Source organism: Polypterus senegalus, chromosome 2, assembly GCF_016835505.1.
Source record: "Polypterus senegalus isolate Bchr_013 chromosome 2, ASM1683550v1, whole genome shotgun sequence".
NCBI classification, from domain to species: Eukaryota; Metazoa; Chordata; class Cladistia; order Polypteriformes; family Polypteridae; genus Polypterus; species Polypterus senegalus.
In genome coordinates this window covers 34,315,257-34,342,316 of record NC_053155.1, presented here as the reverse complement: position 1 = coordinate 34,342,316, position 27,060 = coordinate 34,315,257, and the positions used below count along the sequence as shown (strand labels likewise).

At 39.0% G+C, this 27,060-nt stretch overlaps 1 protein-coding gene across 2 annotated transcripts in view; it reads right to left on the bottom strand.

The window, feature by feature from the left end:
• Positions 1–7,999: 7,999 nt before the first annotated feature.
• The window catches only part of gyg2 (glycogenin 2), a 67,729-nt gene continuing 48,668 nt past the window's right edge, over positions 8,000–27,060 (bottom strand). For both annotated transcript variants that reach the window (XM_039743565.1, XM_039743564.1), the window contains exon 9: positions 8,000–8,639. In XM_039743565.1, coding sequence (XP_039599499.1) covers positions 8,478–8,639 — 162 coding nt within the window. In that variant the 3' untranslated portion in view covers positions 8,000–8,477. The remainder of the gene's footprint in view (positions 8,640–27,060) is intronic.

The window sequence follows — 27,060 nt, the reverse complement described above, 5'->3', positions numbered from 1 at the left end:
TTGTCCTTTATTTCTGGCCCCGGGCGTGGTTACATCTCTTTCTCGCAGGAAGTATAACATTGATCGCGTTGTGCGTGTGTAGGGGGGCTGTTTTGGCTGAACGCAGGCTAAGGAGATGCCGTCGGATCATCTGCTGTCATTCTGCTGCTGCTGTCGCGCTGCCCGTCGATCATTTTAAAGCCTGTACAGCAGCTGTCCTTTTGCCACTTTGTGTCTCTGCTGCTCACATTATGAGGAATGGGGGAGGTGGTGGGGGCTGGGGTTTGGTAGGGTTTAGGGTGGCACACAAGGAGAAGTGGTCAGATCATCTGCTGGCTTTCTGCTGCTGACAAGTTTTTTTAAGAGCTGGGAGCAATTTAAAGTGTCTCTCGCAGGAGTTCAAATTGTCTTTCGAGAAGATCATGTCTCGTCTCCCTGGTCTTCCTCCCAAAGATTTTTTTTTTTTATAATAGAGAAATAGGTTGCAGGAGACAGATTCATGGAATCAGCATCTTTACATTGATTACTGGTGGGTGGCTGTTAATAGGACCATTTGGCTTCTTCAGCACCTCTTCCACCATGTGCTGATGATACACGCTCCCAGCTACTTTCTCCCTTTGTCTGCTCATCCACCTATCTCCGCTCACCTGGATCAGAGGCAATCCATATGCCACACCATCCACTGACCCCATGTGCTGACCCAAAGCCATCCAATGGGCTTTAGCAGCCGGGAGACTTGATCAAAGTGTTCTCTAAGTGCGTGTCCATGGCCGTCCTCATGACACTGCTCACGGAGCTGCTTTTCATAGCTGGCTACTGTCAGTATTCCTCAGACAGGTCCCAGCCACCTGAGGAGCATGTTTCTCTGAGCTCGAGACCCTATTCTTTTAAGCCCTTATCCCAAGGGTAGCACAAACATCATCCACCGAGACATTCAAGGTGTGTGAAACAATCTTGTCTATCCTGCCAGAAGCAAGCTGTTGAGTGCATGATCAAGGGGTCCACCAGCATTAGTGCTAAACCACCCTTTTTAACTTTTTTGTTTTAAAGATAAATAAACGGTTGCGTTTATGGAACAATTAATGATCTGAAGCTGTACCTCTAGAGAATTGCCTTCTCGCTGTTATGGTCACAGGAAGTTCCTTGTAAATTAAACAGGCTATTCCTGTGCTATTTTTGAAGCCATGGTCACTCTTCTAATGTTTCCAATTGTGATCCACAGTTGTGTGCTGCATTTCTCTTCAAAATCCCCCTTAATTTCTCAAAGGCTCTATCTGTCCAATGCCCCGGAATCTCCATCTGCCTTCTTGAACCTTCCCGGGCGTGTAAGGTGCACCACAGATGTTCCAGAGGTTCGTAGAATGCAGAGCCCATTTCACTGTCTCCTCTCCAGCCCCACCTGTCTTCTGAGTAATATGCTGGCACGTACAATATACACAGATATAGAGTATGTGTAACAATGTCCTGTGGTTTGTACTTTCCTGCTGGGAAATAAAAGTCTACTTAACCTCACATGGGATCTGCTCCTGCAGACCACTGGCTCTGGGGCATATGTGCAATAATTATTCCTCAAAAGGGCGTCAATTACAACCAGTTTGTGATTACTGTAGCCGCTAATGGATAGGACCAAATGATTCATTTCAAGAAGCATTATCGGTGCTAGAAAGCCATGCCACTGGAAGATATAATGGCATTTCACTCATTATCGGCCACATCGGCTGTCCGTCTAGCTGGCCTCACCTACCTAAAGCAGACTCTGGGGGAAACAACTGAGTTTGACCAAGTGCTTGTAGAGGGACAGATGACAGCAGAAACCTTAGATGGAAGGACAGTCTCAAAACACAAACTGGCACAATTTTATCAAGCTCATGTTGGCAAAGATGGAGACGAGTACCCCACTCACACATCCACAACTGCAGCTGCTGTTTTACCACCTCAGTTTAAATACTCCATACAGGTATACCTGCCTGGTTGTTGGCTCTGTATGACCCACGGACACATTCACAAGTTCTTCCCTCACTAAAAATGATCCTTAACCATCTGAGGGGAAGAATACTTTTAGGAAGGTTCAGGATCAGGTTGTGAACTGGACAGAGATGGACCAAATTAATAGTATAAACAGACACTAACTAACTTTCTCTCATTTAGTTTCAGAAAGACAAGGACTATTTCAACCTTCATGTCTAGAACAACAGCAGAACAGTAAAGGCTTGGGTGGACACTGGGGCTACGGCCATAATTATGTGACCAGATGTGCTTCCAGTGGGGCATCAGAAGGCTTCTATAAAACTTGATTAAGCACTACAACTGGAGAGGCTGTGCTTATCTTTAGGAGGAGCAGGGACTACCCTAGTAGTTGGGGAATGAGAGTGTTGAGGAGAAGTCTGACATGAACACAACTTGATGTTGGCAGGGTATACTTTTAGGAGGGAGCCATTCATCTGCTGCTTGGATGTAAGAGTTTCCAATAAAGTGTTTCTCCCAAGCAGTTCAGATTTTTTTTATCCCCTATGCAAAATGTAAAGAGGAATTCTCACACTTGGAGCCACACATTAGAGTTTTGTTGGACTTCTATCTGCAAAGGTATAACTAGACACCTAAAGTGACAGCTCTCTGACAGTTTGCTACAATACCATGACATGTTTTCAGTCTCTCCATAGGCAGTTGCTCGGACACATCGGGGCAGCACTCCACCCAGCAGTGACCCCAACAGATTCATTTAACTGTCTGAAGGTATCATAGAGTACTTTGACTTGCCTTGGACTTCTCTGATTGTCTTTGCTCTGTAAAAGGATTTTAGGTGGAGGTTTTGTTGGTCGATGCCATCAGCTGTAAAGACTTGTACCTCATGACCAGTCTAGACAGACCTTTGGACCTCTTTGAGAAGCTGAGCTGGTCCTAGTGACGTATCCTACAGAAGTGTTTACTGCAGGTGGAGCTGAGCCCCAGTGTTAAGTACACAATGGGGACTGGGCATTTCCTCGTCATGCCTTTTGGACTAAGCATTGCACAGACCCCTTTGAACAACTCATAGACAACGTACTGTCTGGTTTTGTTATTAATGGATTTATTATTTCATTTTTCCATATTATTCTGTATCATTTTACAAGATATAGCACTAATTTTGGTGGTTTCTTGAGTCCTAGCATCTGAATCTGACATTAGTTTTCTGTTATTTATTTTGGTCCATTTTTATTGTAATTTTCATTAATTGACCTCTTGTGTCATTAGCGTGTGTCCTCGGAGGTTATGACCTCTGGTTAATGACACAACAGGTTAAAAGGTCATTCTTGGAAGAAGTTTGGTATCTGAGTTTGCCGATTCAAAACAACCCTTTTTGCACATTTGAATCCTAGTATTTTTACTCCTCTGGTTTAAGATTAAGCTCTAATGTGAGATTTCGATTTTTTGTCTTGTGATTTGGCTTTGGTATCAGTGCAGCTGACCTCTCGGTTTTTGGCTATTTGTTGTTGTTCTTTTTTCTTTTCTCCCAATTACTACATATTCTTGCTAGCCTGCCTGACATAAGAGGTTTATCATGTGTCGGAGATGCCTGGGGTGGCGACCCTAACGGGACACCTAGGAAGACCGGAAGAGGGCTTACGCTCACCTCAGACCATGTGGGGGTGACCACCCTGGTTCCTTTGGGGGCCATGGGTACAGAGCTTTGAAGATCTACCCTGTAAGGGCTCGTGGTCACCGCCAGGGGGCGCCCCTGTGCCTAGAGACCTCAGCACTTCCGTCACACCCAGAAGAGCTGGGGGGAAGAGGATTGGGGACACCCGGAGTGCTTCCGGGTACACAGGGGCGTGTCGGCGGAAGGTCACTGGAGGACACCTGGAGCACATCCGGGTGCATATAAAAGAGGCCGCCTCCCTTCAGACAATGGCTGAAGTCGGGAGGAGAAGGAGACAAGGTCTTAGGAGGAGGCAAGGAGGTGGCCTGAAGAAGAGACTTAGGCATTGTGGTGGCCAGGACTTTGGGGTTGTGTGCACTTTTGTATATAATGGACTCTGTAAATAAACGTGTGTTAGGTGACATTAATGTGTCTGCCTCTTCCACACATGCTTACAATACTTTATGCATTTGGATGACCTGTTGGTGCGTGGACAGTGTCTTAATGCCATTCTTCAGCAGCTGAGAGGGGAGAACCTAATGCTATGTTTGAGGAAATGTCACCAAACTCTTGTTTTTGTGTCACTGTTGACATTGACAGGATACACATATTGAAGAAGACAAGACTCGATCCTCTTTGGTCACACAAGGAATTTTTCCTACCTTTGCCACAATTAGAGATCATTTTCATTAACACATTTTAAGTGAAAGGTGCCTATTTGCACTCCTTTAATAACATCATGAGAGTTATGTTTGTCACTGGAAAAGCAAACCAAAAATTCTGAAGTTTTTTCAACAAGAAAGAATGTTATTATGTGTAACAGAAATGTGGCGAGAAGTCAAGCAAAATGGCCCCTTTTATTGGCTAACTAGAAAGATTACAATATGCAAGCTTTTGAGACAACTCAGGCCCCTTCTTCAGGCAAAATGGCTTACATATTGTAATCTTTCTAGTTAGCCAATAAAAGGTGCCATTTTGCTTAACTTCTTACCACAAAGTCACGTCAAAACTCAGTGTCATGGGTGGCCTGAAGTCAATCTCAGCAACAAATATTTTTAACTTGGAAAAGAAAATTCCAAAAACTTGTGATAAATGAATGATTTACAGTTTAGCTTTGTTGTCAGGAACATACTTTTCAAATGCAGAATATTTACTTTGTGAAAATGGAAGTTACTGTATGTCACTCTGAAGTGTACATACAGTGGATTCAGAAAGTATTCAGATCCCTTCACTTTTTTGGACTTTCTGCTGTGTTTCACATTTAATTTTAAATCAATAAATTTGACATTTTTGCCCAAAACTCAATAACTGAAAATAACAAATTGAAAACATTTTCAGAAATATTTGCAAGTTTACTAAAAAGAACCTGAAATCTCAAATTCATAGAAACATTCATGTTGCTCCAGAAATGTTCCAAGGGGTTTAAGTCTGGGTGTTGGCTGGGCTACTCAAGGATAGTCAGAGACTTGTCCCAACGCCACTTTGTCTCACTTTCATGCTGAAAGATGAACTGTTGCCCCAGTCTGAGGCTGCAAGCACTCTGGAGCTGATTTTCTTAAAGGACAAGTCCATATTAGGTTGCATTCATCCTTCCCCAATATTCTGATCAGCCTCCCTATTCCTGTCATTGAGAATCACCCCTTTAGCATGATTCTGACACCACCACGTGTCACCATAGGGATAGGTATTAGGAAAGTGATGTGCAGCGCCTGGTCTTCACCAGAAATAGTGCTTGGAATTTTGGCAAAAGAGTTCCATGTTTGTCTCATCAGTCCAGCGAATCTTTTCCCTCCTGCTCTCAGAATCCTTTAAATGTTGTTTGGCAAGAGTGGCGTTCTGTTTACCCACTGTACCATAAAAGTCTGATTGATGGTGTGCTGCTGAGGTAGTTGTCCTTCAAATAGGTTTTTCCATCTCGGCAGATGATTTCTGAAGTACTGATAGGGTGACCAAGGTTCTTGATATCTTCCTAACCATGGCCCTTCTTGTCTAGTTACTTAATTTTTTTGGATGGATAATTCTAAGAAGCATTCAGGTGTTTCCAAACATCTTCTATTTTTTCGACCACTGTACCCCTGGGTACACTTAAAGCTTTTGAAATGGTTTTATCCCCTTCTCCTGATCTATGCCTCACCACAATTTGATTGCGAAGGTCTACAGAGAATTTATTGGACTTCATGGATTGTTTTTTGTGCTGACATTCAGTGTAAATTATGGGACCTTACACATGCAGTTTTATGCCTTCCTAAACAATGTCTAATCAATTGAGTTTGCCATAGGAGGTCTCAAATCAAGTTCTAGGCACATCCCTAAAAGACCTAAAGCATACAGGACGGACCTGAGCACAATTTGGACTGCCACACTAAAGGGTCTGAATACTTACATAAATGAGACACTTTAGTTTTTGATTTTTAATACATTTATAAACCTGTCTGAAAACATGTTTTCACTTTTTCATTATGGGTTATTGAGTGTAGATTGATAAGCGCAAATGGTAAATTTATCAATTTAAAATAAAATTTACAACACAATAAAGTGTGTATAAAGTGAAAGGATCAGAATACGTTTTGAATCCACTGTATTCTCTATGTTCCAAGGCTTTTTCTTAATGTTAGCTTTACTGACACAGTTGCTACATTACTTAACTGCTCACTAAGATGTCTTCCTTTTACATTATTACTAAACACATCTGTACTTAACAAAAGAAGTGCCTGGGACAAGCTGTCAAGAATATGTTATTAATTCAGTTCTATCATTAGTCTATGTTTACAACTTGTTATTAACTTTGATTATTATGTGTTTATATTTTTAGATTTATTTTGATGATTTTATTTGTCACCATGTTCTGTATGTCTTTTCTAGGGGGATGTCATTTTGTGCTTCTGGATTTTATGGATGCTACACTTACTGTATGTGTGTCTGGTTACAATAATATTGAGTGGTTGCTATTCACATGCTATGTGACTTGTGAAATGCTGGCTGTGATAAATAAAATTAACCTCTGAGTAAGTGCTTTTCTATTCTTCTGTTGAATTATTCACAGAAACCTCTGGCTGAATTAATTTCCTTGATGAGAATTTACTCCACTCGAATATACATTATATCAGCATTCATAGTGAATGGACAACTACCACCAAGTATATGAGTCAACCAGAGTTACTGACATTGTGACATTATTATAGAGTGCTCCATAAAGCCCCAGAGACAACATACCATGATCCCTGCAGATAGAACTCTGGTTCTTCTGAACCACTGAGTCCTATCTTTTTGGTTTGCCATGCTGCCTACCCTTAGCTATAAACAACAGATCTCTGATTATCCTTTTCTGGATTTGCCTACTGCTAAACATTCCTGAATGTTTGTAATGTCCTCCCAGTTTCCCAAGGCATCTCTCTCAAACTGGGGCATTCACAGGGACCGCATATAGGTATACTAGCTTTTACCTGTGACTTTGCCCGCGCGGGACTCTGTTTTAATATACTTTTTTTTCGGAAATATATATATGAAGTTATAGTTATTGCCCGTATGAAGTGTAATGTTTTAAAACTTCTGTTGAAAACAGATAATACAATTACAGAGGGATCCTGGTACTTGCTAGCTAAATCATTACGTATATATGTAATTTTTCTGTTCTAATTGTTTTGTGCATGGTATTGTTTTACTCCTTATGTTAGTTTCCTCAGAAAACATCTCTGCACCATCACCTTTCTAAAAGCTAACCTGAAGATATGTTTATCACACAGTATGCCCCATTAACTTTTTCAAATTACTTTTCAAAGTATGTCAGCAACCAGAGTGATTAGTTTAAAGTCACAGGAATATTGTCCTACTTTAAAAACCTATCTCGTAGATTGTATTTGCACTGTGCAAGTTCAGGCTATACTCTATGTGAACACATGTGCCTCCCACTTTTAAAATATAAGTTACTCACTTGAGTCATCTAGATTCATGTGCTTAAATATACACACCCTTTTATATAATTTTGAGTCTTTGTCATATTTGAAAGAGAAGGATCCTTTCATAAGATTCAACAAAATGAATGGCTTACAAGTATAGATTTTTATTGTAATGTACAATAAAATATTATTTTATACTTGTTAGTTATTTGTAGATTATTATCTATGCGTACATAAAAGACAACACATTTTATTTTTTACAAACATAAAGCTGTAGTTTTGTAGCTGATTTCACTCTTATATATTGATGTACTGTATGTATGTATGTTTTTGGATATGTATTTTGTTAAATATAACACTATTATTCTGATTTTATGAACATTTGATACATGTGATAGGGCTAAAAATGCACTTCAAAAAGGACAAAAGTCATGAATGTTGTGATATTTCAGGTTGAAGTAACCACAAAATTAATTTTATATCTTCAAAATTAAATAATTGTATTAAGTATGTAAAAAGAAAAAATGAAATTGAGGTGAAGCACCATTACTAAAGAATGGCAAGCCTCCTTAAAGGCACTTCTTTTACACTGGAAGGCACACAGTCCTTACAGAATTCACTCAGTTTTACTACCTGCTCAACTCGGCTTTAAAAATGATTTGGACAATTAAGTGATACTTCCTATATAAATCTTGAATATGTATATATTTCTAATACACTTTGATTTTGGCTATTATTAGCATATCTTATGCCATTCAAACTCAAACAACACCACACTTTGAGTCAAAGGATTTTTTTAACTTACCTGCTACTTAAACCCCAAATTCTTTTTAATATATTGTTTTACCTGCAATGACTGTACAGTTAAAATGAAAAAATGCTAATTGATGCCAACAAACAAAATACACTGCACCTGCAATGGTGTTATTTCCTTAAGACATATAATGGTAGCAGTCTTACAAAGGAAGCAAAGTGAACACCTAAATTTATTGTTCAAGAAATCTGTCCAGCTTCTTCTTAATGTTGTCAAAAGAATCTTTCCCCATGTAGTCCATCTTTCCTTCCTCCCAGCGTTTCCTATCTTCTGGATCACTTAACTCTGTCTTTATTTCAATGGAAAGTTGGGACACAGAATTGACTAGATTTAGCTGAAAAACAATTTGAAAAACATTCTTGGTTAGTATATTTGTTGCACTGCTTTATAATGCCTCCTTAAAACTCTGAAATCAACTGGAACCCAGTTTCCAACTCAAATTATAATTACTGTCTCTACAGCAGCATTCATAGCAATAGACTGTTAGATATAAAAGATATACTACAGTGTTAATGGAGCAGGAATGGGCAGCATGGGCAAGAATGAAAGAGGAACACCATAGTAAATCAATGAGAAGACAAAAGCTACTAAGGACCAGTTGTCCTGGAGCAGGGAGTTCTCCTCCATAATTTTTACTAGAGCCTCTAAACTAGCTGGGGAGCAAGCCAGGATCCTTACTGGAGAACTGAGTAGAGGCACACTTGTGGGATACTGGCCACAAAACTATAAAGTCCCAAAATACTAGCAAATGCTCCCAATAATTAAATTATTACCATAAGCTTCTGAATGTATAAAAAGTGCAGATGAAGAATGTTTATAAATAAAACAACATTTATTTTCCAAGAAAATGCTTGTAACACAAGAATGCTTAAAAGAGCACAACATGGTGAAATGGATGTGCCCAAAGACAATCTGATAGCAATCTAAGTCCCAATATAGAATATGATAAGAGTGGTCAAAAACAGAGCAGATGTCAGAAATCCAGAGAATAACATAATCACTTAAATTACAAAAAAAAAAACCCACAAAGAGCACTCACACAAACCAAGAGACTATGAATGAACTGCATTTGATTAGTGGGTTTCCCCAGCCCTGAACAATTCATAACAGAGATAGACAGGAGGTCCCACCTGTTCGGAATCAACCCACACAGCACAAGGGATGCAACACAATATGAATACACAAACAGAAACATAACTTTACCATAATAAAAAATTATATAATGTACATTAAACAAATACATATAATTAACATATAGAACCTTGGCACTTGTACTCAGTGCATACAGTAGGAGTACAGACTCAGAAGTAAAATCTCTACATGCAGAAGAGCAGAATATAGAAAGACAAAGAAAGGTAGAGGTAGACAGGGGCTTGAATTGTACAACAAGTCAGAGCAGAGACCCTTAGGACACTAATAGAGATAGCAGTCCAACATACTGTACAATAAAATGGAATACCAATAGTTGATAATACAGTCTAACCAGCTGGAAAAAACTAAGGATATACTTTTCTTTTAAGACTAAGTTCAGAAACTTGGTCTCTAAGTAATTATATGTTAGCATATGGAATCTGACAAGGATGAGGGAGGCCACCTTGCCTATTTAAGATATAGTAGGTGAGCGTGGAAGGAAGACAACTGAAAGACCTAACCCATTAAGGGCTACAATGGGCTCTGGACAGGGCTGCTGCCACGAACTGTAGCTTAGTATCCCTGTCGCAATGGAACGTGTTTGTTGCATTTTAATGTTCTGTGTTCAAAACTATGTTTTCTGTGCTTTGCATGCAGCTACTACTGTCCAAATGATGTAACAAAAAATAAAAATAAATACATAAATAAACAAACAAAGTAGATGTGATTCATACAGGTGTTGAAAAAAAAGTTAAAATTTTTAGGAATAAAACCCTGAATTTTCGGTCTAATCTCTATGAGCAGGTAGCTCCTACAACTCATCAGGTTCTAAATCTCTTAGTCTCAAATACACGTTGTGTAAATGTGACTTCTGTTACAAAATTAACAACACCACCATTTAATTCTCTAACACTTTCATAAACTGGATGTACTGTAGCTCCAAGTGCTTTACAAGATGTCAAGGAAATAGTTACAAAGAAAAGCAAATTAATAATGAACAAGTAACATACAAGAAATAAAAAATAGACACTTGCATTAAATAGATACATAATTAATAGACAAGTAGAGTACTTATATATAAAACTGTTTTTTAAATCTCTAAAGATGAGTCCAATGATAAGGTTAGATGGCCGGGGAGAACACAAAAAAAACACACAATCTGCATGGGTTCAAGGCCAAAAGACCACCCAGCTCCCACTGGGCATTCAACCTATCATAAATGATTTTAAGTATTGTAAGTAACTTAGGCATGCTTATTGTTTGTTTAGGCTTGTTACAAGTTACAAAGTTAAAGTAAAGTACATTTTCAGGTCTATTCTTGTGACATGGAGTTAAACCCCTTCCCTGTAAAAAACTGGGTACAGGCAGGAAACAGTCCTGGATGGGACAAAAAAAAACTACTCTTACTCATAGACACAAGCTCACTAACACTGGGATAAAATAAAAGCTCCAGTCAACCAAACACAAATATCTTAGTTTTTTAAGAATAGTATTCACAAAGAACTGACAAAGACATGGGGAGAACCGGTAAACTCCAGTTAGGCAGTGGTCAGCATTTTATCCCAAAGCTCTGAAAGAGCACAACTACACACTTTTAAGAACATGCTGCTCTATATACATAAGTAACAAGTTAAATTGTTAATATAAATTTTTTTTTTAACACAATACAGTGGTGTGAAAAACTATTTGCCCCCTTCCTGATTTCTTATTCTTTTGCATGTTTGTCACACAAAATGTTTCTGATCATCAAACACATTTAACCATTAGTCAAATATAACACAAGTAAACACAAAATGCAGTTTTTAAATGATGGTTTTTATTATTTAGGGAGAAAAAAAAATTCAAACCTACATGGCCCTGTGTGAAAAAGTAATTGCCCCCTGAACCTAATAACTGGTTGGGCCACCCTTAGCAGCAATAACTGCAATCAAGCGTTTGCCATAACTTGCAATGAGTCTTTTACAGCGCTCTGGAGGAATTTTGGCCCACTCATCTTTGCAGAATTGTTGTAATTCAGCTTTATTTGAGGGTTTTCTAGCATGAACCGCCTTTTTAAGGTCATGCCATAGCATCTTAAATGGATTCAGGTCAGGACTTTGACTAGGCCACTCCAAAGTCTTCATTTTGTTTTTCTTCAGCCATTCAGAGGTGGATTTGCTGGTGTGTTTTGGGTCATTGTCCTGTTGCAGCACCCAAGATTGCTTCAGCTTGAGTTGACGAACAGATGGCGGACATTCTCCTTCAGGATTTTTTGGTAGACAGTAGAATTCATGGTTCCATCTATCACAGCAAGCATTCCAGGTCCTGAAGCAGCAAAACAACCCCAGACCATCACACTACCACCACCATATTTTACTGTTGGTATGATGTTCTTTTTCTGAAATGCTGTGTTCCTTTTACGCCAGATGTAAAGGGACATTTGCCCTCCAAAACGTTCAACTTTTGTCTCATCAGTCCACAAGGTATTTTCCCAAAAGTCTTGGCAATCATTGAGATGTTTCTTAGCAAAATTGAGACAAGCCCTAATGTTCTTTTTGCTTAACAGTGGTTTGCGTCTTGGAAATCTGCCATGCAGGCCGTTTTTGCCCAGTCTCTTTCTTATAGTGGAGTCGTGAACACTGACCTTAATTGAGGCAAGTGAGGCCTGCAGTTCTTCAGACGTTGTCCTGGGGTCTTTTGTGACCGCTCGGATGAGTCGTCTCTGCGCTCTTAGGGTAATTTTGGTCGGCCGGCCACTCCTGAGAAGGTTCACCACTGTTCCATGTTTTTGCCATTTGTGGATAATGGCTCTCACTGTGGTTCGCTGGAGTACCAAAGCTTTAGAAATGGCTTTATAACCTTTACCAGACTGATAGATCTCAATTACTTCTGTTCTCATTTGTTCCTGAATTTCTTTGGATCTTGGCATGATGTCTAGCTTTTGAGGTGCTTTTGGTCTACTTCTCTGTGTCAGGCAGCTCCTATTTAAGTGATTTCTTGATTTAAACAGGTGTGGCAGTAATCAGGCCTGGGGGTGGCTACGGAAATTGAACTCAGGTGTGATACACCACAGTTAGGTTATTTTTGAACAAGGGGACAATTACTTCTTTACACAGGGCCATATAGTTGTGGATTTTTTTTCTCCCTAAATAATAAAAACTATCATTTAAAAACTGCATTTTGTGTTTACTTGTGTTATATTTGACTAATGGTTAAATGTGTTTGATGATCTGAAACATTTTGTGTGACAAACATGCAAAAGAATAAGAAATCAGGAAGGGGGCAAATAGTTTTTCACACCACTGTATATAGTAATATAATGAACATGTCATGTCATTTTTAACCTGCTTACTGTGGACGAGGTCTGCTTGGGGAGGGGTACCAGAGCCTTTCCCAGCTGCCATAAGGCATAAGGAAGGAGCATACCCTGGACAGGATGCCCATTCATTGCAGGGCAAACACACCAAATACATGCCAAGGCAAATTTAGTTTTGTCAGTTCACCTAACCTGCATGTTTTTGGACTGTGAGAGATAACTTATGCAGAGGGATAACATGCAAACTCCTCATAAGGAGGATCCGGGTCACATCAAATCTCGGTCTCCTTACTGTATTGCAGCAATATTAGCACCACTGTACCACCATGCCACCCAGAACGAAAATACAAATATAATAAAGATAATATGAACTTTTACATTTTCATAAAAATGTGGTTATTTGTTTAATACATGTAAAACAGACAGTCACTTCACCAAAGCACTTAAACCAATCCCCTTAGAACACTGACATTTACCATAAAATAATATTCCCACATTTGCATTTTCTATTATATTCCTTCTGTTTTATTGAGAAAGATGTCATATTAGTTTTGCATTTAGTTAAGTTTCCAATTTGCATTTAGAAAAAAATAACATTGACATTTTTACACTTGATTCTGTTTTTCCTTTGCGGATACAAAGCAGGAACAATCCCTGGACAGGGAGACTGCCCATCACAGGGCCAATTTAACACTGTATTTGGACTGTGGGAGGAGACAGGAGCACAATACAAGTTTAACCATACAAAATTTAGTACAAAAATGATATTTTAATAGACTAGTTGCTGTTACTAATGCATGTAAAGGACTTGTAAATCCACTAAACTTGCAAAAAAATAATATTTTTACTAACATTGAATCAGACACTTATTTTTCTGACAGGAAAACTACGTTCAGTAAAAGGTTTCACCTTCAAATTAGCTATTAAGTATTTTGCATAGTGTTAAGACTATTTAACATTCTTATTTATGTGTATTGTTTATACTGTACCCTTCAGTTTAATTAGCAGAAAACGAACAAACGGACATAACCCATGACAAAATGCACTGACTATGGGCTTTGTGTTTCATAAGTATTAATTAGTAGTAAACAGCAAAATGTTAAACTCAACAAAAATTACTTTAGTAAATCCCCGTCTACATAAATGTGCTTGTGGCAGTTACTTAGATAAAGTCTCGTGCCTCTTTGAAAATTCTCCTCCAAAGTTCATTATCTGGCGACTGGCTGTGATTGTAGCTAAATCGGCGTGCTTCAGATTTGCATCTTTTTGATGTTTTACAAACGCCTTTCTGATGGTTAGTGTTTGCTTGTTTTGCCAATGTACTGTTCACTCTTCTCACAAATATTGCATCGGGTGGCTGTATTCTTTTCCATCCGTAAAAAGTAGCTGCGTATATCGTTATGCTTTTGGTCTGCCCACTGCTGTACAGGGTCTATACTAGCGCAAAGGGTGTGATTGTATGGTGTTCTTACGTCACAGCGCGTCTGCTCATTTCAGTACGTCAGAGCGAAAAGTGCGTAAGTTATTTAGTATATTCTATGCCTTTGTAAGGACCTTGCTACCGTATCTTACAGAAAAAATAGCAATCAATATTTAATGGTACTCGATACCAAATGTTTACAGTTTGAGAATCGAAGTATCGATCTGCCCATCCCTAAGGAGCAGCGTAGTGTGCACGAACAACACGAAGTGAACGAGTGAGTAGAGAAGTGACACTGAAACCGTAACAATGAAACGGATGACATTTTAGTGGGGATAGACGTGTCTCTGTGCAATTAAAGTAAAGGTGATCACTGAGCTGCATTTACAGTGGTGTGAAAAACTATTTGCCCCCTTCCTGATTTCTTATTCTTTTGCATGTTTGTCACACAAAATGTTTCTGATCATCAAACACATTTAACCATTAGTCAAATATAACACAAGTAAACGCAAAATGCAGTTTTTAAATGATGGTTTTTATTATTTAGGGAGAAATAAAATCCAAACCTACATGACCCTGTGTGAAAAAGTAATTGCCCCCTGAACCTAATAACTGGTTGGGCCACCCTTAGCAGCAATAACTGCAATCAAGCATTTGCGATAACTTGCAATGAGTCTTTTACAGCGCTCTGGAGGAATTTTAGCCCACTCATCTTTGCAGAATTGTTGTAATTCAGCTTTATTTGAGGGTTTTCTAGCATGAACCGCCTTTTTAAGGTCATGCCATAGCATCTCAATTGGATTCAGGTCAGGACTTTGACTAGGCCACTCCAAAGTCTTCATTTTGTTTTTCTTCAGCCATTCAGAGGTGGATTTGCTGGTGTGTTTTGGGTCATTGTCCTGTCACAGCACCCAAGATCGCTTCAGCTTGACTTGACGAACAGATGGCTGGACATTCTCCTTCAGGATTTTTTGGTAGACAGTAGAATTCATGGTTCCATCTATCACAGCAAGCCTTCCAGGTCCTGAAGCAGCAAAACAACCCCAGACCATCACACTACCACCACCATATTTTACTGTTGGTATGACGTTCTTTTTCTGAAATGCTGTGTTCCTTTTACGCCAGATGTAACAGGACATTTGCCTTCCAAAAAGTTCAACTTTTGTCTCATCCAGTCCACAAGGTATTTTCCCAAAAGTCTTGGCAATCATTGAGATGTTTCTTAGCAAAATTGAGACGAGCCCTAATGTTCTTTTTGCTTAACAGTGGTTTGCGTCTTGGAAATCTGCCATGCAGGCCGTTTTTGCCCAGTCTCTATCTTATGGTGGAGTCATGAACACTGACCTTAATTGAGGCAAGTGAGGCCTGCAGTTCTTTAGATGTTGTCCTGGGGTCTTTTGTGACCTCTCGGATGAGTCGTCTCTGTGCTCTTGGGGTAATTTTGGTCGGCCGGCCACTCCTGGGAAGGTTCACCACTGTTCCATGTTTTTGCCATTTGTGGATAATGGCTCTCACTGTGGTTCGCTGGAGTCCCAAAGCTTTAGAAATGGCTTTATAACCTTTACCAGACTGATAGATCTCAATTACTTCTGTTCTCATTTGTTCCTTCTTTGGATCTTGGCATGATGTCTAGCTTTTGAGGTGCTTTTGGTCTACTTCTGTGTCAGGCAGCTCCTATTTAAGTGATTTCTTGATTGAAACAGGTGTGGCAGTAATCAGGCCTGGGGGTGGCTACGGAAATTGAACTCAGGTGTGATACACCACAGTTAGGTTATTTTTACCAAGGGGCAATTACTTTTCACACAGGGCCATGTAGGTTTGGATTTTTTCTCCCTAAATAATAAAAACCATCATTTAAAAACTGCATTTTGTGTTTACTTGTGTTATATTTGACTAATGGTTAAATGTGTTTGATGATCAGAAGCATTTTGTGTGACAAACATGCAAAAGAATAAGAAATCAGGAAGGGGGCAAATAGTTTTTCACACCACTGTATGTCAGCTTCTCCAGGTAGTCCCATTCTCCTTAGACAGGTTTCGACCACCTGAGCAGCGTGTCTTTCTCAGGTCAAGACCCAGGGACATTACACTGCTATTTCCATGGCGCAGCAGTTGAAAAACACTTGTAGTATTTGTAGAGTTCTAACACAAGTTTTAATGTATGCCCATTTAAGAGATGCTTATTTTTTCAATAAAATCAGTCATCAGCAGTGCATTCAAAGTCAATAGTCGTTTCTATCATTTAATTCTTACTTTGACAAGTGTGTGCCTCATATGCTATGCTAGTTTGAAAATTAATACATTGGTCTCATTTTCTTTTTGCCTTCTTTTCAACTTGACTTTTAGGAAGACATTCAAATTCAGGTTGTACTTGCTCAAGTAGTATTTTATTAAAAGTCCAGGTTTAAGGTCATTGTTTAAGTTTAAACTATGCCATTAATTTAAAAAAAAATCCTTTGACATGATTCTACATTAAATTTATGATTCAGTGTCTATTTACTTCATGATTAATGTATTAATTCTGTACTTACATGTTTTAATGTTAGATACGATTAATTAGTTAACATTTTTAATCAATGTTCAGTCCTATATGTATATATTTTGTGGCCTGCAGAGGGCACTCCTGCCACCCAAACCTGACACAGACATACAGGACACACAAGTGCAAGCACACACTTTTATTTATCTTTTTCGTTTTCCTGTTGGTAACGCCTTCCCCGTTTTCCACGTGTACAGCACAGTTAAGCACAACTACAGTACACAAACCACACTTCTCTGCTTTCTCTCTTTTTCATTTCTCTCTCTTTTCTTCCACTCCTGCTGGCAAACTTCATCTTTTCCCACCTGACTCTGGCTCCTGGAGTAGTGGCTGTTGGCTCCATTTATAAGGCCCCAGGAAGTGCTCCAGGTGCTCCTTGACCTACTTCTGGCAGCACTCCCAGGTGCAGTGGAAGTGCTGCAATCAAGGGTTCAGAAGCAGCTTCAGCACCCCCTGGCGGCATCCACGGAACCAAACACAGCTGCAGCAAACTCCAGGTTTCAAGGAGCCTTGCAGGAATCCGAGGCACCACTGCAACCCATAGGGACTGTCACCTAGCACTCTGGGGGAGGTAATGCTCTGGATACGCTCCTTTTCCTGGTCTTTCCATTGTAGACGCATCCCGGCCGAGTAAGGGCCCCAGCCGTATGCCACAATATATATATCAGGATCACTGGTCAGTACTTGTTTTTTAATTTTTGTACATGGCTTTGTAGTAATGGAAGAAAGTGTGGTGGAAGCTTCAGGCCTCAAGTATAACGGCATGCATAGAATTAACACTAAAATGTGGTGTACAGACAAAAACAAATGTGTGTATGCACAAAAAATTTTAGATGCATAAAACTGTGCATAAGCTAAGTTCCACACACTTCTTTATAAATCCCAATCAACTTGAATTTTAAAGTAGTGAACACACCTACAGTGAAACCCCAAATCGTCCAGGAATTTCGTATACTTGAATATGCAAATCAATATAAATATCCCCTTCCGTTCAGTGTTTTGTTAAAAGGTAATGGTAATAGCATGTATAAAAAAGAAGAATTTCAAAAAAGAATCGGTCAGATGTCAAAATCGACATGAAAAGACGAATGACATACGGAAGCATATTAGGACCACAAAGAAGAACAAAAAAGCGATGCAGTGAAGAAAAAAGGCCAATGCCGAAATGCAGACTTTAATCTCAATCTTAAAATCAATATTTAATTTACTAGAGTTTCTCAAATGTCATTGTAACTAAAGTAGCACATTAAACGCTTCACATTCTATTCAAATATTGAAAAATCTTCATGATACATGTTTAATTATTCCATCCATCCTGAGTCATGCCAGTTGCAGCAAGCACAGAGCGCAAGGCAAGAACAATTCCTGATGAGGAGCCAACTCATCACAACCACTGCACCACCGTACCCCAAATGTTTAATTATTAGCAGTATATATTATTTAAATGAAGTAAACAATTTATTTGTAAAATGTAATATACATAGTTTAATGCATTTGATCATAAAAATTATATCAAGTACACATTCTAGTATTCTAACAGGACACTGCTCCAAAAGGATAGCTGTTGGAAATATGAATCGACTTAGAAGCCAGTCATAATCATCTGTAAAAATGCAGTCTCTTCTATTGAATTGAATTCTTTTATTGTCATTGTATGTTACAATGAGATTCAACATGCATATCTTCCATAAACTTGTTTTCTTATAAAATGCTAAAATAACAATAATAATAATACAATAAAAAAAAAAATGCAAATTACACAATATGAAAGCACAAGGACAATATACATAAATATAGTGTAGATGGTGCAAATGGTTCATAAAGTGGCTCAGGTTGTGAAATATTAGAGTTGTAGTGCAAGTTTACAGTGAAGTAAATGTAATTTTAAATATAAACAGTTCTAATGGGAGCACTTGAAGGACTGATTGAGTGCATTTATAGCTCTTGGGATGAATGTGCCCGAATGAGGCACATTATCTGCATTGTGAGGGAGCGTCAGTTACAGCACTACAGCCATGTGGCGCATTTTCCTGAGGGTGATCCAGCTCTTAAGATCCTCATTGTTGTGGACCCAAGTGGCTGGACCAGGCCTGGTCACACCTGGTTAAGGCAGATAGAGGGTCATTTCTGGAGGGTGGGACTGGACCACGTGTCTGCCTGGAGAGTTGCCAACTGGAATCCGAAGTTGTTTCGTCATGTAGTGGGTGCGACAAAGCACTGTACCAGTGCATGCTCCCCAACTTGACTGACTTGACTTGATGAATCTGTTTCTGAGACACAAAGTCTTTGTAGGAAAGGCTCTGAAGCATTTTCTGGATGGGAGAGGTTCAAATAGACTGTGGCATGGGTGAGTGGAATTCATGGAGATGCTGGTGGGTTTCCTGAGGCAGCGTGTGCTATATATGTCCTCCTGGGCTAGAAGCTGTATCCTCTGCTGTAAGCTGTAATCCTCTGTGCTCTCAACACAACCTGTGCAGCTGTGATACCACACACAAATGCAATAAACAGGTTAAAATACTGTCAGTGGTGCACTAAGGGTAACAATGCTAAAGCAGTTATGGTATTTGGATTAGTTTGGTCATTCCATGCATCATTATATTGTTACAAAATGATTACAATCAAATGCCTTAAATTTGTAAATGATATGCAATTAATTTCAGTGTATTTGATACAGCCCTCATCATGGATGTGGATCTAAAAAAGACCACAGAAACAGTAGCACTGCTTTGACACCGGGAACCTCCAGTTTGGAAAACTGAGCAAAAAAGTGGTGTGCGGCTACTTGTTAAAATGTGTGTGGCTTTATGCTAAGTTTAAGTTTTATACATATTGAAGCAAGCATGGAAACGGGTGTATGCAACATTTTTGTGTGCATGTACCATTTTTATGTGAGGCCCTTGAACTGGAAATATAGTATATGATTCTAAATAAAGTCAGGAATATTGGTGTCTGGCACTAGGGTCTGGAAACCACTATGAAAATCTTCTTTTCCTTGTTTTGTGCTATCAATGGTTTGAAACTTTTTAGGTGCCATACTAGCAAGCTGGAAAATACAGTAAGCACCTGTAACAGCAATGTTATGTGGGAAAGTTGTTAGTTAACTGCTGGCTATAAAATGGAACATGCATGTCTACTCGTTCTTGCATAAACTAAATTAATTTTACTGAAAGTTTGACCAACTACACACAATGAAACATCACGTGGAAAAGAAAAAATATACACCCATTCTTTATCACTCTGGAGTAGTGTTCATCTGTAAATTTTGCCAAAGTGGTGTTTGCAGCAAATTTATAGCGTTCACCCTTGTTCGTCAAATTACTTACTGATAATTCGGCCGTTTTAGGAGAACTTTTCTTTTTTCTGTGTCCCATTATGCTTTACAAGGCCAGTGAAACATCACCCGTTGCTGTAACAGCCAAAATTGCATTGAACTGTGCCCCGGGTATATAATACTGATCATTTGCATTATAGAATCTGTGGGACTTAGATGGTGGTAGAGATAAGAGTGAGCAATTGATAAAGAGAGAGAGAGAGAGAGAATTAAATTAAAGAACTCCTTGCTCTGTTGGGATTTCGTTTTTCTTAAGTGTTCAGTGCTGTTGTCTAATTTTTTTTTAATTGCTAGTTTGTGGCCATTTGTTGTACTGTATTTTGTTTGTGGTTATTGTTTCCGTCCACTTCTTTTGGTTTTAAAGGTGCACACATGTTTGTGTAGGGCGGCTTTCTGTATGGCACCGCAAGATTAAAAAAAAAAACTATTATTTTATATTTTTCCCTCCTAAAAAACTATTCAATTCCCATGAAGGCTGGAGGAAGGAGAGCTGGTTGTGGCTGTGGTGTTGATTGATGGTGTGGTACTCTCACTACGTTGTTTCTTCTTTGATCTCAGAGACACGATCATGCAGTGGTTGGCACAATTGTGCTCACAGTTACTGTCACTAGTCTACTGGATGATACACTGCAGATTTTAACACTGGGAGAAATTCTGGGTTAGCACAGAAAACTTATGCAGATATCTGCAGAATATGCAGATGCCATGGAAACCATAGATCCTAAGGCAGCTGGTGAGCTACTATAGCATCTGTATTCATACCAGTTTTTTACTTTTTCCATAAAAACAAATCCTGTAAAATGTATAACCATAAAGGCACATTAATACTGTGTATAATTGGTTCTCAAAATATGAAACAGTCAATCAGTCATTATCCAACCTGCTATATCCTAACACAGGGTCACGGGGGTCTGCTGGAGCCAATCCCAGCCAGCACAGGGCACAAGGCAGGAACAAACCCCGAGCAGGGCACCAGCCCACCGCAGGGCACACACACACCAAGCACACACTAGGGACAATTTAGGATCGCCAATGCACCTAACCTGCATGTCTTTGGACTGTGGGAGGAAACTGGAGCACCCGGAGGAAACCCACACAGACACGGGGAGAACATGCAAACTCCACACAGGGAGGACCCAGGAAGCGAACCCTGGTCTCCTTACTGCGAGGCAGCAGTGCTAGCGCTACCACTGTGCCACCTTTTATGAAACATATACAGAATAAATATTGAGTTATCTTTACTTGTCGCCAAATGTGCAAGTCCTTCTTAATTCCGAGTCAACTTCAATATAAGAGAAGGAGATGTGCCCTGTGTATGCATAATTAGCCATTTGGAGAATGAAAACAAACCTTGGAGGAGGCTGACAACACACAAACACAGGAGACTCTATGAAATAATAATAATAATGAAAGATTTATTACTATTTACAAGATATTTCTGTCTTTTTTAATAGAAGAAAATATGCAAAACATCAGCACAGACAGTTTGGAGAGCCTTCAGGGCAACTGCAAAAAACAGAACGAGCCAGCGGCTTCATGACACACCACCTTGAATTTTATGTCTTTAAAAGACCTACATCTTTTTTCTGACTTTTGACTACAATTTCGGCATTTCCGCTTTGTTTTAAGGAAATCTATGATTGCGCGTCACTGAATGTGTTCTTTCTTCTTTGATCTCACAGAAGCATGGTAGTGCACAGCTCAGGTCACTTTTTTGGCCACAATAATCGGTGCCTTATAGTTGGCAGATGGTTCGCTAGCACTCAGGGATACTTTAAAAATGATTGCACCATTATAATCCAATTAAATCTACTTCAGTTAGTCCTTCCCCATGCATTTCACTGAGTTGAGTGATATTCCAGAACACTTCCATGATTTCTCCGAACAAGCAGTGAAGTGAACACGTGGTTTGCTCGTCACTATTCAGGAACATAATGTAAGGGAGCTTCTTAGCATACAAATCTACAAAAGCCTTCTAGTCAGCTTCCTTTGGTTTGTACAGTCAGTCAGTCATTTTCCAACCCGCTATATCCTAACACAAGTCACAGGGGTTTGCTGGAGCCAATCCCAGCCAGCACAGGGCACAAGGCAGGAACGAACCCCGGGCAGGGTGCCAGCCCACCACAGGGCACACTCACACAGACACCTACACACCAAGCACACACTAGGGACAATTTAGGATCACCAATGCACCTAACCTGCATGTCTTTGGACTGTGGGAGGAAACCCGGAGCACCCGGAGGAAACCCACAGAGACATGGGGAGAACATGCAAACTCCATGCAGGGAGGACCCGACAAGTGAACCCAGGTCTCCTTATTGCGAGGCAGCAGCACTACCACTGCGCCTTTGTGCTTCCCTGTTTGTACAGTGTCACAGGAGGCTGGGGGTCAGACCCAGCCGGGATGCCTGGAAGGACCACAAGGTGGTCTATATGTCCCCTGGGCCTTGAGGGAGAAACCACCCTGGATGTTAAGGGGACCACGGGGAAGAAGCAAGGAGGCTCAAACCCATTGGGGCCCGTGGCCACTGCCAGGGGGTGCCCAGTGCATTGTGGAGCCCGGGAGATCGAGACTTCTGCCACACCTAGGAAGGTGGAGGAAAGACCTTCCAGGGACGCCTGGAGTGCTTCCGGGTGCAAGGGTAGCACTTCTGCCACACCAGGAAGTGCTGCCTGAAGAGCGTCATCAGGCACCTGGAGCACATCCAGGTGGGAATAAAAGGGGCCACCTCACTCCAATCAGAGAGCTAGAGTCAGGGGTAGCAGCAGGATGAAGCTCCCGTGAGGAGAAGAAAGGTGGCCCATGGAGACTGAAAGAGAGGCCCGTGTGGAGGGTGATTGGTGCTGGGAGCACTGTGTGTTGGATGGATTTTATTATTTGAAAATAAACGTGTGTTTTGGTAAAGTGCTGGTGTTAGTCTGATGGTGTTTGGACCTGTGCTCACAACAGATGTTTTTATCTTGCCTTGATATCTGCCATAAAGAAAGCATTTGAGAGATGTAATTAGGGCTGCAACAAGTAATCACCATAATTGGTAATAATCGATTATTAAAAACATTGGCAATGATCACTATCATCTTTTAGTTCATTATGTCATTATGCTGAGTACGCTGTGCCGGAATTGAGTCTCTACTTCATTCATTTATGAATGCATTTGAAAAAAGGCAGATGGTAAGCATGTGCCAGAAAGGATTTCGTGTCCTATGAGTTTAGGAGCACTTTACCTTGAACACAGAAAAATAGATGTGAGTTGCAGAAAAGAATTAATTATGTGAGTTGCAAAACGTGTAGGTCTGATATCGTATGACACAAGAGCACAATGGAGATGCACAAACAGGAATCATACCGTTACTTGCTCCTTGGAGAAGGAAAACAACCATCATCCCAGTAAATTGAATGTTACTTCAGTGTTATGTGATACAGATATATGAACGCAATGTTTGCTAGGCTAGGCATAATGATACGACTTTCAGTTTGAAGTAAGGAATAATTCAAATCATAGCCATAAAACACTAGCACATGTGACAGAATTTCATGTTAGTCGACTAAAAATGTATCATTAGCCACTAGCTAGTCAACTTTCAGATTTTCACATGACATATTTGGGTGCTTTTTTTTGACTTGGTCACTTTACTAAATTATGGTGCTGCATTACATGTTTGCAAACGCATGTAACATTAGCGTGTGTGCGTTTGCACTAATTGTTGCGAAGAAACATAAGACCCTGTGCAAGTTTAAAACTTTTTTTTTTTCAGTTTCATATGCGACTGAAATCGGAAACTCTGTGAGAGTGTGGCGGTGAATCTCACAGCACATCAATCGCGGCTGAAAGGCGTTTTGCACTTTCTGAGTCAAAAGATAGGAGCGGGATGGAAAAGCGAAAGTTCTACACTAGTTGACTATTGGACTTCATCTGGCTTTTATACAATCTGGAGGAAGAAGCAATAATGTGCAAGTACTGCTGCAACAAACCTACTTTAGTCTGTAAATTTCAAACATGAAAATCTAACAGCACACTTCCAACAGCAAATGACATGCAGTAGGCTGCGACATTGTGTTGGCTGCAAACAAATGTGCCAAAAAGACAAGTGATGATGCAAAAACATATCTTTCAGTGAAAATAAGCTCGGCATAATACTTCGCAAAGAAAGAACCGAGTTTCAACACAAATGAAACCACTTGTTTTGCTGCAAAAGGAAAACAGTCTGGACATTTCACGAACAGATGACAAACATTTTGGTTGTGCTGAACTAATTTCAAACAATAATGCAGACTTACAAAAAAAAAGGAAAAAAGAAAATTAATAAAGTCTAGAGGGTGCAAAAGATTCTTCTGTGGTGGAATATTGTGTTGGTCAGATATTTACATGATGCTTTGCCAGTAAACTATCTTTTTCACAGAAACTGAAAAAAACCATAACTTAAATTACATATTTTATTTTGAAGTCTTGGTTTAATGTGATTCTGAATACATAAACAAAATTGCAAGTTTAGTTAATTTATTTAAAACTATTGTGTTTTTAAAGAAACTGTATGTGTGTGTTCATTGCACAACCAGAGCCATAAGTGCTACTAAGTTTTTTATTTTTATTTATTACTATTTATTTTGAATGTATTATTATGTAAATGTATGAAATTCTAAATTTTGTTTAAATATCTATAAGTAATATATTTAAAAAAATAAATTTCTTAAAATTTTACACAGACCTTTTTATTTGGTCAAAGGGCTAGTTTAATGCACTTCATGTATTTAATTGCAAAAGATTTTTTTTATAATCCAACTAATCAATTAATTGATAACATAGTCACCAGATTAATCAATTATCAAAATAAACATTAGTTGCAGCCTTAGATGTACTACTTGCTTCATATCCAATATGAACTTGGATCAATAGGTGCTAATAGATCCCTTGGACTTTATGATAGTCACCATCTTTAATTATCCCACATTCTACCACTGCAAATTTGAAAGGACTGGGAAATGTCGTAATTAATATATATTACTGCTGAGGGGAAGAAATAAAGGATCTTAATCATGTTAATACATTCCACTAAAAACATCATCAAACATAAGTCCTGCCAAAGAAAAATGAATAAATCAATCAATCAAAAGGCAGCTGGAGATGTTAAAGGTGGTGCTTAGTTACATGAAAAAGGTGGCAGATGTGTCTGCCCCATGAAAGGCCTGAATCTAATCTGTTTTACCAGTGGGTAGTAACTTGTAGATGACAGATTATAGGCACTTAGCATGACATTTTGCAAACAATTTGGCACTGGAGTTAATCAAAGAAATTGGGAGGTATTTTGAGCAATCAGAAGGTTGTTTACTCTGTTTTAATAAAAAGGGTACAGTCATTAACATATCAATAGAGGGGTTTGTGTAACATTAGAAAAAGTCAGCAAAATCTAATTTCAAAAAGCAGACACTCTACAAAACATCCCCCATGGCCTGGTGATATTCTTTTACTTATAAAGATCAATGCCTGTTTAAGTTCTATAACTGAGGAAGTCTTTTTCAGCACACCTAGACAGGACTAGACATCGTAGACAAGAATTAATATTGAGGTTGGAAGAGATTATAGATTCCTGACAGCATCAACCACACAAGGGTTTGCACTCAAAAGACAAGAGACATGATTCTAGATTAGTCATTTTCTGTCATTCTGAAGGAGAAAATAAAAAGGCAAATGAAATTGTGACATCAGACATAGAACCTGTTATAGCTGGGCAGAAAAATTCAAGGACATCGACCGAGTCAGAACAGATGGACTTTGTCTAGTTTCAAAACAAGGTTCTGGCAAAAATTAAGAGTTCTGAATTAAAGTGTAATTGTAATGACTTCCAGAGGCCCAAGGGAGTAACTTAAAGCATGTGGGTGGATTGGGTGATGATGGCTGATGGGAATGAGAAATTTTTTCAATGTAACTCAAGAATTATTTTGAAGTTTTTAAAATGTAAATCTGAATGAAGGTTCATGAGGAGCTGAAGAGTAAGCAGAACACAGAAAATATTTTACCTATCTCTGTAAGCAAATAATAATAATCTAATAGTATCATTCAAAACTGATTGGAATATCAGATTACAATTAGATTATCAAATTACGCAGCTGTAAAATCACACACCATATGAATGAGAGCTTGCAGAAAAAGAAGCAGTTAGCCGTAACAATCACTGCCAAATTGAAACAATTCTTTAGCCAATAACTTAAATTCCTGAAGGAAAATTATATCTATTTTATTCTGCCAGAAAAAAACTGATTTTAAAAATGTTTTAACATTTGAACAAAGGGCCTAAACATTCCGGGATACAACCAGTAAGTTAACCGTGAGGGTAATGAAAGAGATTTTTAGTTATGTGAAAAGGCTTAAGAGGAACTGGATGCCAAACATTGAGGACCAAGATGAATTTTATGTCATCAAAACACTGCAGACTTAGGATTTGCCAGGCCTTCTTAACTAGTGCCTGACAATCAGCATAGTTAAGAAACATCTTTATCACAGGTCTCATGCACAAATAACTCCCATTTGGAAAGTATATCATATGAAATTCTTAAATTACAGGAGATAAATTGTACAGGGATGGAAATATTGCTTTTCAGATCTTACTTCTCTGTGCTTTATTTTTATACCTATATTATGAACATTGGCTCTTTAAAAACCTGTGTGGGGTTTGTACATTCTTCCTCTTGTCCAAATAGATTTTTACTAGGGTATTTATCATCTTCTCACAAAGTAAAGGCATGATTCTATATATAATGGTTTGCGTAACTATTAGGTAACTCATCCTAAAACTGGCTTACAGGGACCTATAACTTACAATTATTTTACTTTAGATATTTGATTCCACTCCTATACTTGTTATATGGCTCTACAAGATCGATGCTTTCTCCAGTTTTTAAAGGATGACTGCAGTAATAACATACATTTTAAGTTTGCTGCCATTTGTCCCTAAGTGTTCTTGCTAAATAATTAATTTATACTAACAACAAGCATCTACCTTACTTACTTCTTTACTTGTCATATCTGCAATAATTTAGAAAA